This window comes from Ambystoma mexicanum, chromosome 12 (assembly GCF_040938575.1).
Source record: "Ambystoma mexicanum isolate Mex_15411 chromosome 12, UKY_AmexF1_1, whole genome shotgun sequence".
In the NCBI taxonomy this organism is placed as follows: domain Eukaryota; kingdom Metazoa; phylum Chordata; class Amphibia; order Caudata; family Ambystomatidae; genus Ambystoma; species Ambystoma mexicanum.
In genome coordinates, this window is record NC_090936.1 from 775,465,481 (window position 1) to 775,481,258 (window position 15,778).

The 15,778-nt window shown below is 44.8% G+C and overlaps 1 protein-coding gene across 5 annotated transcripts in view; it reads left to right on the forward strand.

Moving 5' to 3' along the window:
• NAV3 (neuron navigator 3) overlaps positions 1-15,778 on the forward strand; it is a 1,326,128-nt gene that overhangs the window by 681,918 nt on the left and 628,432 nt on the right. For all 5 annotated transcript variants that reach the window (XM_069629276.1, XM_069629277.1, XM_069629279.1 and 2 more), the window contains one exon: positions 7,926-8,041. In XM_069629276.1, the coding sequence (XP_069485377.1) occupies positions 7,926-8,041 (116 nt within the window). The remainder of the gene's footprint in view (positions 1-7,925; positions 8,042-15,778) is intronic.

Consider the following 15,778-nt stretch of genomic DNA (forward strand, 5'->3'; position numbering starts at 1 on the left):
GCTTTATTTTAGAGTTTATTGTGTCACCATCGTGGGTTTTGGGCACACGGGTCTGTTTCTTAAAACAGCCCATGCACTGCAGAGACTTGGCTGTTGCTGCAGCTGTCAAATACGCAACTCTGATCTCAAATTTGCTCTGTGTCACTGGCAGAGCAGGGGCTGCAAATCAGGATAATGATGCAGCAGGACACAGATACACGCTATGCTTTTGTCATGGAGCGTGTGAAAAGGGAATCTGATTAGCAGATTACCAATTCAGAGATGGAATTACTTACAGCATGTTATTATTGAATACAAAAGTGATAACAGCCAGGCCTTTCACCCCCTTGCAAAATGGCAATCAATCACAATCCCCAAGTGACCAAATGTAACTTTTTTGTTTTATTTATCCGTTGAAAATTGTGTAACATTGCTTAGTGCCTCAGGCAATGTCAGTCGTCATTGAATCTGCTGTGCTATTGGTTAGCAATCTGAAGTGGAAGGGAGCCGTAATTGAAAACTCAGATCAATATTTCATGCATCACTAAATATAATTGTTTTTGCTAGAGGGGAGGATTATTGGTCAGAGCATATAACTGAGTTATTTAGAAGGTTGAAATACTGTTGTTTTTGCCTTAAAAGACAACAACGTTTGAAACATATTGGGTCTCATTATGAATGAGGCACAAAATGATACACATGATAAGAAACAAGCAGATGCAATTTCTTTGTCTGACTTATAACATTCTCTTTATTAATACAATTCAAAGGGAAAGCAGTGCATTTTTGGCACAAAACAAGTACAGAATTTGCCATTGATAACAGAATGGAGGACATGGGTCTTTTATAATGGGGTGAGAGAATGTTGCAGGGGAAGGTGGAAGCATAAACCGTTGACAAGGAAGGGTCAGAATGACATAGGAACGGGATGGAGGAGAAAGTGCTGAATTAAGGATAGAGGGGTGATGGAAACGTGCTGTAGGGTTGTCCACAAAGGATAGGCAAAGAAGAAAACAGGGTGATGCAGTAGCGTTGAGTGCTTGGAAACAGGTTCTTCAGAAAGGAGAGCTTTGAGGTTGGATTTAAATAGTAGTAGAGTTGCAGTAGAATGGATAGATAGAGGAAGAACATTTCAGAGTAGGGTATCGAGAAGAGAGGGGAGAGGGAGCGGAAACACGAGCAGCATAGGGGTTTGAGTAGAGGCAACAAGGTCAGCTGAAGATGTTCTTATTGAGCAAGGAGGATAGTATGGAGTGAGATGAGCAGATATGTAAGGTTGGGAGAGTCCATTGATAGTATTGAAGATGATGAGAAGAAATGTGTACTTAGCCCATTGTTTCATATCTAGCCAGCAAATCTGAGAAATGCTCAAAAGTGTGAGGACCGTGAAGTTTAGGACTTTGTCCAGAGGTGAAAAGCATAGTTGGGAAGGCCATAGAGGTGAATGGCACAGTAGTCAGATCTAGAAAGGACTAAGGACTATATTAGCTGTTCAGCATTATTGAAAGGGAGGAGATGATGGAATTTTCTGATATTGAGGAGTTTTAATCTGGCTGCAGTGGCAGATTCAGAGATTAAGAGTGAATATGTGTGTGATGGGTTGAAGATGACACCAAGGTTATGAGACAATATTTGATTACAGAGAGACAGTTTGAACATTTTTAGAAGAGCTTGTCGGCTATGGAGTGAAAGGAGAAGAAGAAGATCTAAGTGTCGTCAGCAAAGAGTTGATAGGAGAAGCCATAAGAGAAGATCATGGTGCCAAGATCTGAAGTATAGAGAGTCAAGAGAAGTGGGCCAAGGACACACCCTTGGTGATCACCAACTGGTGGATGAGTGTGGAGGTGAGGCTTTTCCAGGCCACCTGAAAGTGTCTGGGGGCAAGTTATGAAGAAAACCAAGCAGGGGCCTTATCTCTGGTGCCAAGGAGAGAAAATGTAGAGAGAAGGTCGGACTGGTCAACAGTATCAAAGGCAGCCGAGAGGTCCTGAAGAGTAAGAATAGATGAAAGGTTTTCATGCAATGGGAAGAGATGAAGTTGCTGAAATTGAGGAGAGATGTCTCGGTAAAATGCATAGGTCGTAAGCCAGATTGTAGATGGTCCTGGAGGTTGTATAAAGGAACTCAGTGAGCCGATTGAATACTACTCGCTCTAGGATTTTGGAATATATGTGGTCGAAGAGAGACATGGTGAGTCGGCAGAACAGTTTTCATCTAGACCAGGTTTCGTAAAGAGATGGATGAGAGTAGCTGTCTTTTAGGATTAGGGAAAAGTGGCATTGCCAAGAGAGGAGTTGAGAGAGAAGTAAGATGTGAAGCAACATTTTGATCTATGTGCTGCACAATATGTGGGTGGCAGTGGGGACATTAGAAGGGTTAGCCTTGAGGAGTAGGGTTGGTTTGGGGCAGAGGAAGACCTAGTAGTAGGAATCGAGGGTAGGAGTGGTGGATACAAGTGAGCAGGAGGGGATACAAGGTAATTAGCGAGTGTATTGTGAATGGTAGAACATTTAGACACAAAGTAGAGAGCAAGATCATTTGTAAAAAGAGAAGAGGAGATGGAGGTGGGTTTAGGAGGTGAAAGAATTGAGTTGGAGAGATTTTTGGGGGTACCCATGTAGGGAGGACTGCAGCAAAATAAGAGAGAGATAGAAGTTCTGTTTGGCAGAGTCAAGAGTAGACGTTTTGAAGAGCGGTGAGATAGAGGTGGAGAACAGAGTAGTGCCTTGACCTTTGCCAAATTCAAAGCTTTTTTCTGCGTTGTTGTTTTCAGGGTGTAGACTGGAGGTTTAATCCAGGGCAGTGGAGGGGAGGATTTTGGAGTGAGTGTAGTAAGAGGGTAGTCAGAGGAAAAGGGAGCATAAAGAGCAGTGTTAAAGTTAGTGAATCCTTCATCAGTGGATGAAAAGGTGAGTTCAGTGTAGGAGGAGAGAGTGTGGTGTAGGCCAAAGTGATAGTGTGGGAATTTTGAGGAGGGAAACTTGCACTTAGTAATAGGTGCAATAAGTGGGGATTGAGGCAATGATGAAAGAGTGAGTGGAGGGAGAAGGTGAGCGGGAGATATTAGAGGCAGAGAGTTGAGAGGAGATGAGAATAAGGTCACAGGAATTTCCATTTGAATGGGTAGGCAGCGGGAGGACAGAAGAGAGGAAGTGGTTAAGTAGCAGAGAGTTAATGTTAATCGATAGAAGAGCAGAGAGAGAGGGGAGGTTGAAGGCATCAATGGCAATGAGGTGGTGATCGAGAGGGTGAGATTGGGCAATGTGGTTGAAGGATTTACCTACCGGACCAGGTGGCCGGCAGAGAGAAATAATATGTATGACATAGGGGGCAATGATTATGAAGGTAGTGCATTCGAATGAGGGAGAATTAGCAGGAGATAAGGGAGCAGGAGAGATAGGCAGATTGGAGGATGAAAGCAGTCCTACACCACCACCCCTGCCAGTGGGGTGGGGAGAGTGATTGAAAGTGTAGGTAGGCATAATGAAGGGCAGCAATGGTTGCATAGTCAGAGGGAGATATCCAGGTTTCAGTAAGAGTAATGAGTTCAAGAGAAGGAGAATTAGAAATGAAGAATTTTGATGTAAAGGAGTTTTTATTACAGACAGACTGTGCATTCCAAAGAGCAATTGAAAGAATGTGAGATGTAGACACATAGGGCCTCATTCCGAGGTCCACCGTGTGAGAAACCTGAGGCTATTCTCCTGAGTAGAACTCGCGAATCCCGTATTCAGGTGGCCAGGGAAGGGCTGGGGCTCTCAGATCCCAACCGTGGGATGGATGATCGAGGGAGGATCACCTGGGTAGGGGAGCCAGGGTTAATGCTCGGGTAATTGTCCCAGGTTAGACACAGTACTATGCCCAGAATGAAGGAGAGGCTAATTATATCCCTGAGGCTTTCACAGGCTATAACACATCTGCCTCACCCCCTCCCATGAAATCTCTCCTACCTAGATCCATTGACGGCTCCGTACAGAAACAATCCCCTAAAATGTCAAACCCGCTTACACCCAAAGATTATCCATCCCAGAATTCCTGTTTGTCTGTTCCCTACCCAAATAATCCCGGCCATTGCTCTCCACATTCTTCTTCACGTCCCTCTAATTATTCTTTCCCAAAACCGTAGTATACTGCATTGACAAAACACCACAATTCCCAGAATCCCCTCTGTTCATTCCACAATCCCAGTTCTGTTCTCCATCCTGGTCATTATCATCCATTTCGCAAACTCTACCCATCATATTCCCTAGGACAATCTGACACTCCAACCCCTCACTTTCCCGATAAAAACACTTTCGTATGACACAACAAAGAACAGACTAAGTCCAGAGCCGTTCACCTGACATGTCCCAATACAGAGGTCAGGAAAAGTCAGACAATTTATCAGAATCACACACACCTGACAACCGTTTCCCTTCCCCACAGGGATAAAAGGTGGAGCCCAAGAGGACAGTACAAGGAAGGCAGACAGCACAATGAGACGGCTAATCAGGTGCAGCAGTTCAAGAGAAGGAAAAAGGTGTCAGGAATTGGAAGGGGGGCGAGGAGAGAAGTAACCTTGCCCTTTTCATCCCAGACCCACAGAACCTTCAAGGAAGAAAACCTAAGACTGCAAACAATAGCACAAGTGACTTGCATCAGATGCCGAATGTACACCGGGCAAGCCTACGTTGAAAAGCAGGAGGGGGGAAGCTCCCGTGCCTCTGGTACCAGCCTTGACTCCAAAGAAGGGGAAAATCAAGCGGTTCATCACAGCTGGTGAGTTGAGGGGAGGACCAATAAGAGAAGAGCTGTGTTAAGTGAGAACCGCCAAGTGGCAAGTTTGAACCAAGTTCAATGAATTGTGAAAAGTGCTAAGGGGAGACCGGCAACAGTGGGAAACCTGCAAAATGTGGGTGCTAATATGAGACTCTGGTCTATCCTCATCTGCGAGAAACTATAAGTACGAGAAGGCCATAGGAGGGCTGCCAAAAGAGGTCGAATTGGTCATACAGGAGGTCTATTAAAATCCTCATACATTTAAAAGACTTTGATCTACAAACTGTGTGAAAGCAAGGGACGTGAATCCTGCAACACTTGAAAGTAAAGTGAAAAAGTAAAGTTAGCAAGAGTGAACCCGACCGAGAGATGCTGACGAAGAGGGGGCAAGTCTAAAGTCCCAAGAACTGGCAGTCAAGTGGGGTCCAAGCCCAATCGAGGGAGATCCAGGGGTGAAGCTGTCACCCAAGTGTGAGCAGTCAAGCGGGTCCGAGCCCGACTGAGGGAGATCCAGGGGGGAAGCCATTACCATACATGAACTTTAATTGAGCAATTGAGAGGGCGTCAGCACCCAGAATATGGGGACTGAGGGGTGAAAGCTCAAGAGTGTACTGTGCTCCACACTCCACCTTACCCCGTGCTCTAAATGTGGGGAAGGGATACCCAAGCTACCGCATCCTGACATATTATTTGAGAACACTTCCTTCTTTTTTCGAGAACTATCCCACATCCCTTTTTATATTAGTTGTAAGGTTTAGCAATAGGTTTCTTATTATAAGCACTTTTATTTGACACAACACCACTGGGACTGCCTTATTTATCATTTAATGGTTGACGCTTGCTCCCATCTTAGATTTAGATTTAGATTAGGATTTTCCAACCTGCATAAAACATAAATTGTTCAATAAACACCCTTGAACTGTGATCACTTGTGTCTGTCTTACTTGTTGCCACTATGAGTTCCTTACAGCTGTAACTTTCCGGTTCCACCGGCGGGTTGCCGCCGACCTGGAAACACTTACTACACCGCCTGACTTCCTGGTGCCACCTGACATTGTAAGTCCCGACGATGCGGGAAGTCAGGCGGCAGATTCGGTAATTCCCCATTCCTGTGGAGTCCCATAGGACTCCATGGGAGAGGGGAGACGCAAGCACTGGCAACGTTGCTAATGGGTCTTCAGTGAAACGTCTGCCTGCAGGGTCCATTGCGCTCGGCAGGTCTGACCCTGCTGGGCGCAATGGGCCCTGCAGGCAGCCTCATAATTTGGCAGTCTGGAAACAAGGGTGCCGGTAAGCTTACTGGCAACCTTGTTTATGGACTGCAGAACTCAGAATGAGGCCCATTGAGTCTGAGAAATGGAGGTGCAGAGGGGGTAGATAAGAGAAGATGGTGTGTAATGGAAGTTAGTGCTGAAGTAGGTTGTAAGAATAGGAGTAATAGTGGAGCGAAAAGAGAGGTGGGGTTGAGGAGAGATGATGGTTTGGGTAGAGAGTTGAGATGGTTCTGAGCAGAGGAGTGTGAAGAGAGAAGTAGATGGGAAAGGAAGAGATAGCATGAGAAGTGCATGGTGAGGGTGAAGCTGAGAAGAAGCAGCTAAGGGTCCTCAAAGACATACAGCTGGACACAGCAAAGCAAAGGTTCTTTGGCAAAGAGGCTGGTCAACAGCTGTTTTCATCCTTCATTGTTCCACCCCAAACTAGGATGCCTGTGGCTGGGCGCACCTATGGAGTTCAGAAGGGATGACACACACTCTTGTCACCTGATCGCCTAGTCCATTAGTGGTTGGTCTCTTTGATATTGTCCCTGGTGCTGCTGGGATGAGGCTATTTATTTCTGATTGATATTTCTAGAGGCACCTCTTGAAGCCTTCAGCTGGAGATAGGGTTGATCCAAGATGGACACAAGAAGTGATGTCACTGATCCAAGATGACAACAGGAAGTGATTTCACCAGTCCACAATGGCCACTGGAAGTGATGCCACTAATCCAAGATGGCCGCTGGAAGTGAAGTTCCAGGAAGAAAGTGAATCCAAAAAACAGAAGGGATGACACACGCTCTCATCTCCTGATAACTTAGTCCAACAGTAGTTAGTCTCTCTGATATTGTTCCCGGTGTTGATGCTATGGGGCGATTTATTCCTGATTTGTGTTCCCAGAGGAGCCTCTTGTGGCTATAAACTGGAGGTAGGACTTGAGATGGCCAAAGGAAGTAATTACATTTTGCATCAGATTTCCCTGGAGTGAGGCAAAGAGTGGAACATATGCTCCACATGTTACTCAATGCATGCAGGAAAAAAACACTGCATCTCTGCATGGATCTAATATTAATGTGGATGCTGAAGCTTGATTCCCCATGGACTTGTTTCTGGTTTATACAATTGAAAAACATGAGGCAGACTCCCTAATGAATCACTGTAATGTCGGCCAACATTCAAGTAGAGTGGCTCGCATTACTTGTTTCCAAGTCAGGGTCGGAAGGCACAGATCATGGGACGCACCTGGATTGACGTTCCTTAAAATCACTGCCAGTTGGAAAATAATCAAAATCTCCCAGAGCTGAGCACAGGTACATACTCAATTCTATAAGTAGTCAATTTCTGCAGATTCCAAAACTTATTTAAAATGAGCATGCATGCGCCTATGTATGTATGAGATGTATAAAGTGCAATGGGAAGCAGCAGAGTGCTATACATGGGGTGGCACATGCAGGGATTACAGGTTGCGTACAGGTGGGTAGCATAAGTAGCTGGATTTGGTATGGTGAGACGGGTAAGGCTGAGATCTGGAGGAGGAGAAGGTTGAGTGGAGTGATCAGCAAGAAGTCCTTTGGAGTGTAGGGTCTTCAGGTCTTTCTTAAAGTGTTGGTTGGAAGGTGGGAGGCACCCTTCTCTGCACTGGTAACCTGTTCCAGGGACAGGGTGCAGCAGCTACTTGTTTTCAGCCTCGTAGTGGGGCAGCTTCTGTTGTTGCACTGGGCTCCAAATGGTAGTGATTGTGGAAATATAATATTCACTGGAAGAGCAATAGTCTCAGATGGAACAGATCTGTGGGAATATTCTACTGACCTAGCTTGATGAGAGAACATTGCATTACAATGGATGAGGAATAACTGCATGAATAGATGTATTATGTAATTCCCTGCATTGATCTGTTCCCCTAAAGACTTTATTGTTCTTTGATGCTTTCAGAACACATTCCGAAAACGACAGCACCTCCATATTACCCTCTGACGCCTGCACCAGTCCTACGAAAACAGACTCGTCATACAGCAAAACTGCCAAACAGTGCCTAGAGGAGATCTCTGGTGAGTCAGACGCCTTTAACACAGAGCACGCTGCTTGCTTGAATATTTCTTTGTTCGCCGAGATGTACTATTTAGTAGTTCACTCGAGGGGGAAGCGGGATTTAAAATAATAGCACTGACCTTCTCTTATATAATCTAAACAGTAAAAAGTGGGTGAGAGCATTTCACTGTAAATCCCGCAATTCGAGCTGACTCTTGCTTTTGGATATCATTCCTCACCTACTGAATGGATGGGAAATTTCCTGAAACAGTGCCTGCAGCCCCGCCATCCAGTCTACTTCAATCAGCGAGTAGACCTTGGATATGGCTGTCTCGTGAGATCTGAAGTTCAGTATGCCCCGGTTTCTGCGTCCTAAAGTGTAATGCAATGTGATGTGTTCTGATTCAGCACTCATCAATGGTCTGCACGTCGTCAAAATATTGTGTTTCTAAATGTTGCATCGGACAGATCATGGGGACACTTAATTAAATGGCAGCCATGTGCATACATATGATTTCTAGGTTGTATGACGCCTTGTTTTTCCCAGGGACTGTGTAAAGCACTTGGGGTTCCTTGAAAGGTCTTGCTGCATGCTGTTGCCCAGATTGACCAGCATTGGAAGCAAACTGCATAGGAAATAAAATGATTGCATATGTACCTTATAGCGCCCCCTATGGCCTGTGGAATAACAGAATATGCGGGGGGCATTTGTATTTGCAAATGTGGAGCACCGTGCAGGCCATGATCATACAATAGTGTTACCATATCTTTGCATGAGGGCGACGGTGGTCCTTACTTGTTGCAGAAAGAGTGACAATAACCTGTTGTGCTACCTGTGAACCTTAGATGTGCGTGGAGGGTGGGATGGTTTACGTTCTGTCCATAGAGGTTGGGTATAGTGTCCTTGGAACATTACATCTTCCTAATGGTGCCAGCCACAGTGCATATGCAGGCCACTCCCTGGACTATTTTTCCAGCATTCCCCCCTAGGCAGACTGGCCTGTTGCAAGTCCCACGCTGGGAACCATGTGGTGCTTTGCTTCAGGGCATGGCCACATTCAAATTAGATTGCTCCCCATTATGAATGTGTGTTTCCCTGCATAGCATAAGCTCCTTTGGTGGTAGAACATGTGTTTGCGTTTCTTTTCCCAGTTCCTGAACCCCTTGTACCACAAATAGTATTTGTTTAGCACAGCTGGTGGGGTTGGCGACTTAGCCTCAGCGTACATCTTATAATCAGAATATATCAAATGTTTGGCACTAGAGGCAGGATTTTTATGTAAAGATGGACTGCTTGGCATAGATGTTGTGTTGATTTATAGTGTGCATCGCTGCCATTTGAATGGTCTCCAGGAACACATGTGGCTTTGTAAGACATGTGGGTAGGGTTGGTTAGCGAAGGAGAGAGGGACAGGAAATAGGTTGTGCTCACCTGTTGATGCATGCATATCCAGGATAAACTGGTGTCTGTGTGTGTGAGCTTTCTAGGTGTGCTTTGTTAAGTGCAATGGGCTTGTTGTGCCTGGAAGGGTGGCATCCTGTGTATGATTTGTTTGTTGTCTGCAGGTAATTGGGTTTATAGCATGATTACAGAGGGGTGTGTGGTTGGCATGTTTTTGGAGAGTCGTTACGCTAGTCCTCTGGGCGTGTGTAGTATTTGGGGGGGATGAGGATGTGGAAAAGAGAAGAGGGGTGATTAGTTGGTTTCTGTTGATCTCTGGGTGTTGAGTAGTTTTATTGTTGGTTCTTCGAGCTGTATTGTCCTGTTTGCTTTGTTTCAGGTATATGGTTTGTACAGGTGCACGCCTATATTTTTCTTGGTGAGGTGAATAGCTAGGTCTTTAGTAATTTCCTGGATGTTAGGTGGTCTTACATCTTTCTTATTTCCTTTGATATCGAGTTCCATAGTTAGGCTACCAGCTAGGAAAGGATGGTTCTTCTAAATTTAATTTTCTCGTAGTGTCTTGTTTCTATTTGAAGATCGCTGCTCGAACTGAATTCTCTTGGGTGTTGGTAACAAGTGATTTTAGTTTGGAGGAATTTGGCTCCAGGGGCACCGAGTACACAGGTGCTTCGAGGCCTGGGCACCCCACGCTAAAGGCCAATTTCGTGAAAGTCTGCATACTTCTAATGGGACTTTTTTTGCGCCACTGGGCTCTGCCAGCCCACACGGAAAACCAAAAGTCTATGCCCCTGTTCAGCTCCTTGTGTGTGCAGTGATTTATGGGCAATGCAGAGGTCTTTGAAATTAATGCTTTTCTTTACTGGCAGCCAGTGTAGACTTCCCAGGGTTGGTGGATTGTGAACTCTTCTATTTAGTCTCAGGAGTAATCTTGCTGCTATATTATGGATGTGTTGTAGTTTTTTGTGAGGTTTTCTTGCATTCCTAGGTAATATGTTATCACTGTTGATGTCTCTGGTTGGGTTCCCATGCTGAAAGAGCCATTCAGATGGCCCTCGCCGAGTCATTACCAGTCCGGGAATCCCTCTGTCGGGATTCCATGGGCCTTTTCCCCGGCAGGGGGTGTGGCAGCCCCTCAGCCAATGAGGATGCTTGAAGCGGCTCCATCCCCGCTCCGAGCCTCCCCACTGCTGAGAGGCGGCCTTCGCCCCCCGCCGGGGCCTCAGGTAAAGCGTTGGCTTTTTTTTCCCCCTCCCTCCCTCCTCCTGCCTCCCTACCCTCCCCACCCCACTTACCTTCTATCCTTTGTCCCCGGTGGGGGACGATGGCAGCCTCCTGCCGTGTGGAGACTCGGAGCAGGGCCATCCCTGCTCCGAGCCTCCACACGGCTGGAGGCTTCTATCATCCCCTGCCGGGGACCCAGGTACGTTTTTTTTTCTTTTTTTTCCCCCGCCCTCTCGCCCTCCCATCCGCACTTATCTTCTTTTATTTTCGGGAGCGGACACACTGGAAACGCTTCTGTTTCCAGCGCATCCGCTCCCGATGGCCACCATGGAAAGGGAAAACAGACTCCGTTTTCCCTTTCCATGGTAGCCATTTTGTTTGACATCTTTTTTTTTTTCCCAAAACGCCACAGCGTTTCGGACAAAAAAAGCTTTTAGTGCCCCTGTCACAAAGTTTTTGCTTCGCTCGGGCCTATAACTATGGGCCCTGGGGCATTACCTGAGTTGGTAATGCCCCCGCCGCTCGGGGCATATTGCTTAAATAGTTCTTTGTAGATGTGGTTCTCTATGATCTTACCTGGGTATGGTAGATTTGATATTGGTCTGTAGTTAGTAAGGTCTTCTGTATTTCCCATCTCAGCCTTTAGGATGGATTTAATGTATGGGTGCAGAGGAAGGACTCTGTCAGAAAGGTAGAATGTTTGGGGCTAAATACTTAAAGCAAAAGAGAACCTATCTTGTCCTATTCCTAAGAGGAGATTCCATGCCTCAACTGAAGATCTAAGGTGAGTGTCAGGATGCCTGTTAAAGTAAAAGTGCCCACCGTCCTGTGTCAAGAAAACCTTACTTTTGTCCCTTACTTGTTTTTGATTCTGCCTCTGGGGCAGAGCATGCGGGTGGACAAACCAATTACCACCTGGAGTGCCGACACTCAATCCTGTGAGTCGCCATTGGCACACTTCCTTGTTTAGAATGTTTTTTGTGTTTCCCGGCAATCTGCATATGTATCAATATGTAACTGTTTGTATATTGATATGATGTATCCTTTGTATATGTCCCATAGTCAATGTTTCATTTTTGGCACTGTCTGTATGGTTTGTTGTTCCTTTTCAATAACAATGTATATTGATTCTTCATTAAATCTTATCATAACACACCCTATATGGATCCACATTCACAATGTTCTTTATTTAGAGTACTTTTTTAACACAAGAGGGAATTCCCTTTCAGCCATTGCTTCCTCTCATTTCTGCTTTCAGGACATTTTCTAGAGAGTGTTGCCTTCTTTTGCATTTCAATTTCGACAATTGACAGAGCAAAATGCTGCATGTAAATCCTGCACCTTACAACCAAAAAAGGCAACATAGGCAGGTTTACAGCTGATGGTAATTCCACCAAAATCCCCATGAAGTGTATGAACTCCAAAGAATTGGGTATTACACCGCCTACCACCACTTGGTGGTAAGGGTAGCACTATTTCAGATGATTTACCACCAAAACACTGCCGAACCAGTAATGAGACCCTTTCCTGAGAGATACACAATGGAGAAGACACTTTACTGCATTAGGGGTATGCGCCTAAACAGGCTCAGGGGCCATGAGAGGGACCCTGAGAAGTTCTGATGGCTCTAAATTCCCTTTCTGTTCATGGGTTGACAGTATGGCCCAAATGACATTTAAGTAATGGCATGGACGTTAGCGTTATTACAGTGCCAAGGCTTGTATGAATAGTGGCTCATTGTGCCTCCAACATCTGTAAACAGATCATGGTAAATAGGTTCTAAAGATATTGGGGAAGAAAAGGTGAGGGTTTAGGAGAAGAGTGTTTAGGATATAGACAATCAGACAAAATAAAGCGCTAAGATGCTGCCTTAAAATGTCCTTCCCTGTGCTTTGAGTCACTGCTGCATGAGGCAAGGCCCCAATAAAATATGCAATTCAGAGAGCTAAATCAAACACTTAATACAAATAGATGCATTTCTTGAAGCAAAAAAACACTTTCCACACATTCTAAGACTGGGTTAATTTACTAATCTATTTTCAGTCCTAAAATATTTTTGGGAAGGGCTGATAGTGTTTATGAAACAATTAGCAATAAATATAATTTTAAATACATTCATTCCAATAATATCATCACTCAACCCGGTGAGGTGCTGGGTACCATTGTGGCTGGCAGAGAGTTTGTTATTTCCCCAACAGTAGTTCACCCCGAATGGTCCCTGGGGATGGTTAGGGCACAAAGCTTGTCTCTGCCTTGGACAATCAGCCTTCACCTGACTGAAGGAGGACATTGGAGAGATCTACTCGCCCAACAGACGTCCAATGAATTTTTCCTCAGGTTTAATTTCAAGAATGAATTAAAGAAGGAGTGGGATACCCATTCTTTTAAAGGCAAAATCACACACGTGATTGGACTAAAACTAGCCTGCTTTAGGTGTCTAATCCCTGTTCTTGAACTAATCAACTTAAAAGATTTGTGCGAATGAAAGTGGAGCGGACAAGAAGGAAAGACGGAGGCAGTGAAAAACAAGATATTGGAACATTCTTCCAGTTGTAAAGAGCTCCCTCTGTCTACGCTAACCCGCCCATTTCCTCTTCAAAAACATCAAAGGCCTTTAGATAAACAGCACCTTAGTGTGAGACTAAGCCTTTTGTTAATGGATGTGCCCCTTGATTCCTGTTCCCAGGCCAGCTTCCTGGGGATTGGCACTCTCTCCGGGGAGGGTATTACCTGCCCTTGCACAGGAACAAGGAGAGTCAACCCCCCAAGGGTACAGTACATCATAGGGAGAGCACCCATTATCCCTTCACAGCTGAGCTGGGCTCACATGGCTGACACATGGTGATGCAGTAGGGCAAAGGAACTATGGGTGATCAGACGAACAAGGCAGATGCTGTAACAACATTTCCACTGTATTATTAATTTAAATTAAAATAAGGCAGGCTTTCACTGTGACTATGGGGTGTTCCCTACCTATTTTACAAACTAAGGTGCTCATTAGCCAGTGTGAATGTCCAAAACAAGTACGACCACTGTCCGAATATAACCTATCTGACACTAACACTAACATAACTGACTAATGCCAGGGGAATGACTCCCTTCTCCTGCTTGCTCCGTTTTGTCACAGGGTTTTCTTGATTCTATTTTTCCACTCAGTAGACTATTCGTAAATATTCTCTGGTTATCCTCTCTATTAGGTCCTGCAGTTCTTTTAAGGGACTGGTAAAACTGCCTCTTTATTGTCTTGGTTCTCTTCAGGTTCCTTCTCTCTCTCTTTGAGGATTCATGCTCATCTCTAATATTTTGATTGCTCAACTTCCAATTACAATCCACCTCTTCCCAGTGTGTTGTTGCTTATTTATTATTTGTTTAATTGTTTTACTTGTGTTATCGGCTGTTCTTACTCATCCTTACACATTGAAATGGAAAAAATAGTTCATATAAAATCAATTTACAAAATTCCACATACAATTAAATCAAAACAGATAAATCAAACACTGTAAACACATAGCTGTACTTATCCTTATAAGATAAAAAAAAATCATCTTCAATCAGATATCTGCTATGAAAAACGACCTCATCAAAAACAAACGAGCAGGGGAAAGAAGAAACACCATTTACCAGGACCAAACAAAAAAGCTGGGAGAGATCCCTCCAATTACAACCTTAACTGCACTTGACTAGTCCCATGTAGCATCTTGATTACTGCAATTGCTGCAACTGTTTCATCCCCACTTGATATACGAAAGAAGAAACTCTCACCATCTATCTATCTAAAGCCAAATTATGTATGAATCTACACAGCAGGAGAGACCTCTGCACTTTTAAATACTGAAATTCGAAAGTGATGTGTTCTCTATTCTGCACTACGTTTGGCTCCTTACATAGGTTACAACCCGTTGGTCTTTCAATCTGAAGGGACCGGATCCAACGTATTTCACCTGTGAGCAACAGATTTAATCAGTAGGACAGGAATTGAGATGCCCAAAAACCATTCAGTAATGTTTAGGGGAGTACTCCCATGGGCCTATCTAGAGGTGACAAACTCTTATATAGTCTATATTCCTTCATTTTGGACATCGGTTTTATACAATTGTCCCAAAATTATGCTTTTTTTTTAACCTTGTTTGGTTGATCAATGAGGTCACCAATGGACGTCTCATTTCTGTTAAGCACCAATTCAGCTCTTCCTTTAAACGTGGTCATGGACTCTACAGAGCCACAGTTTATAACACCGGCCATGTCTTTATACAATGTACTGTGAGAAACCTGAAGGTGTTTCACTGCTAGTTGCCAGGGATCTGTCATTCAGGTGGCCAGGACACAGTTATCACTTTTGGATCCTGTTCCTGGGGGTGGACCAGTGCGGCAGGATCACCTGTCTGAGGGGTCTGAGGGGAGTGGGAGTGGGATACTGGATGGCGAGATGCGGTGTCCCCTTCCCTGTAACATCTTTATTTCCAGGTAGGTTACTTAGGAACTCAAACTCCCTCCCTCCTTTCACAACACAAACACTTTCCAACGGACAGCTAGCTATGAGAGAAAATGGATTAACACCCGTGCCGTATACCTGGCATGTCCCAATATGATAGTCAGGCAGGGTAAAGCAATTACTGACCATCGCAGACACCTGAATTACATTCCATTTTCCCACACAGATAAAAGGCGTAGCACAAGAGCACACTCTGAGCAAGGGAAAGCACACCAGGAAGTAGCAGTTCCAAGATGGCAGTTAATATGAGGCAAAAGACGGCAAGACAGAAGGGGATTGCAAGGAGGGAAGTGCCCTTGGCCTTTTCGGTGAGAAAGCGTTACTTTCATGAAACCCCTAGAATAGATAGCGTAAGACCAGGAAACCTGGCTGAAGAATACTGCGTTGTGTGTCAGAGGTGCCCGGGGCTCTCCCGCATCGATAATCAAGGCAGGGAGAATTACCTGCTGCAATGGTACTGTCCTTGGATCCAATAACAAAGCAATGCCAGTGAAATCAACACAGCCAGTGAGTTGGGTAGCCTGATAGCAGAGAGGTCCGTGTTGAAGGCCAAGATGCAAGCAGCAACGGTTTATGGTGAATGTTGAAGTGAACAGTGTATGAAGCGCATGTGATAAATAACAGAAGTAAAATTGGACA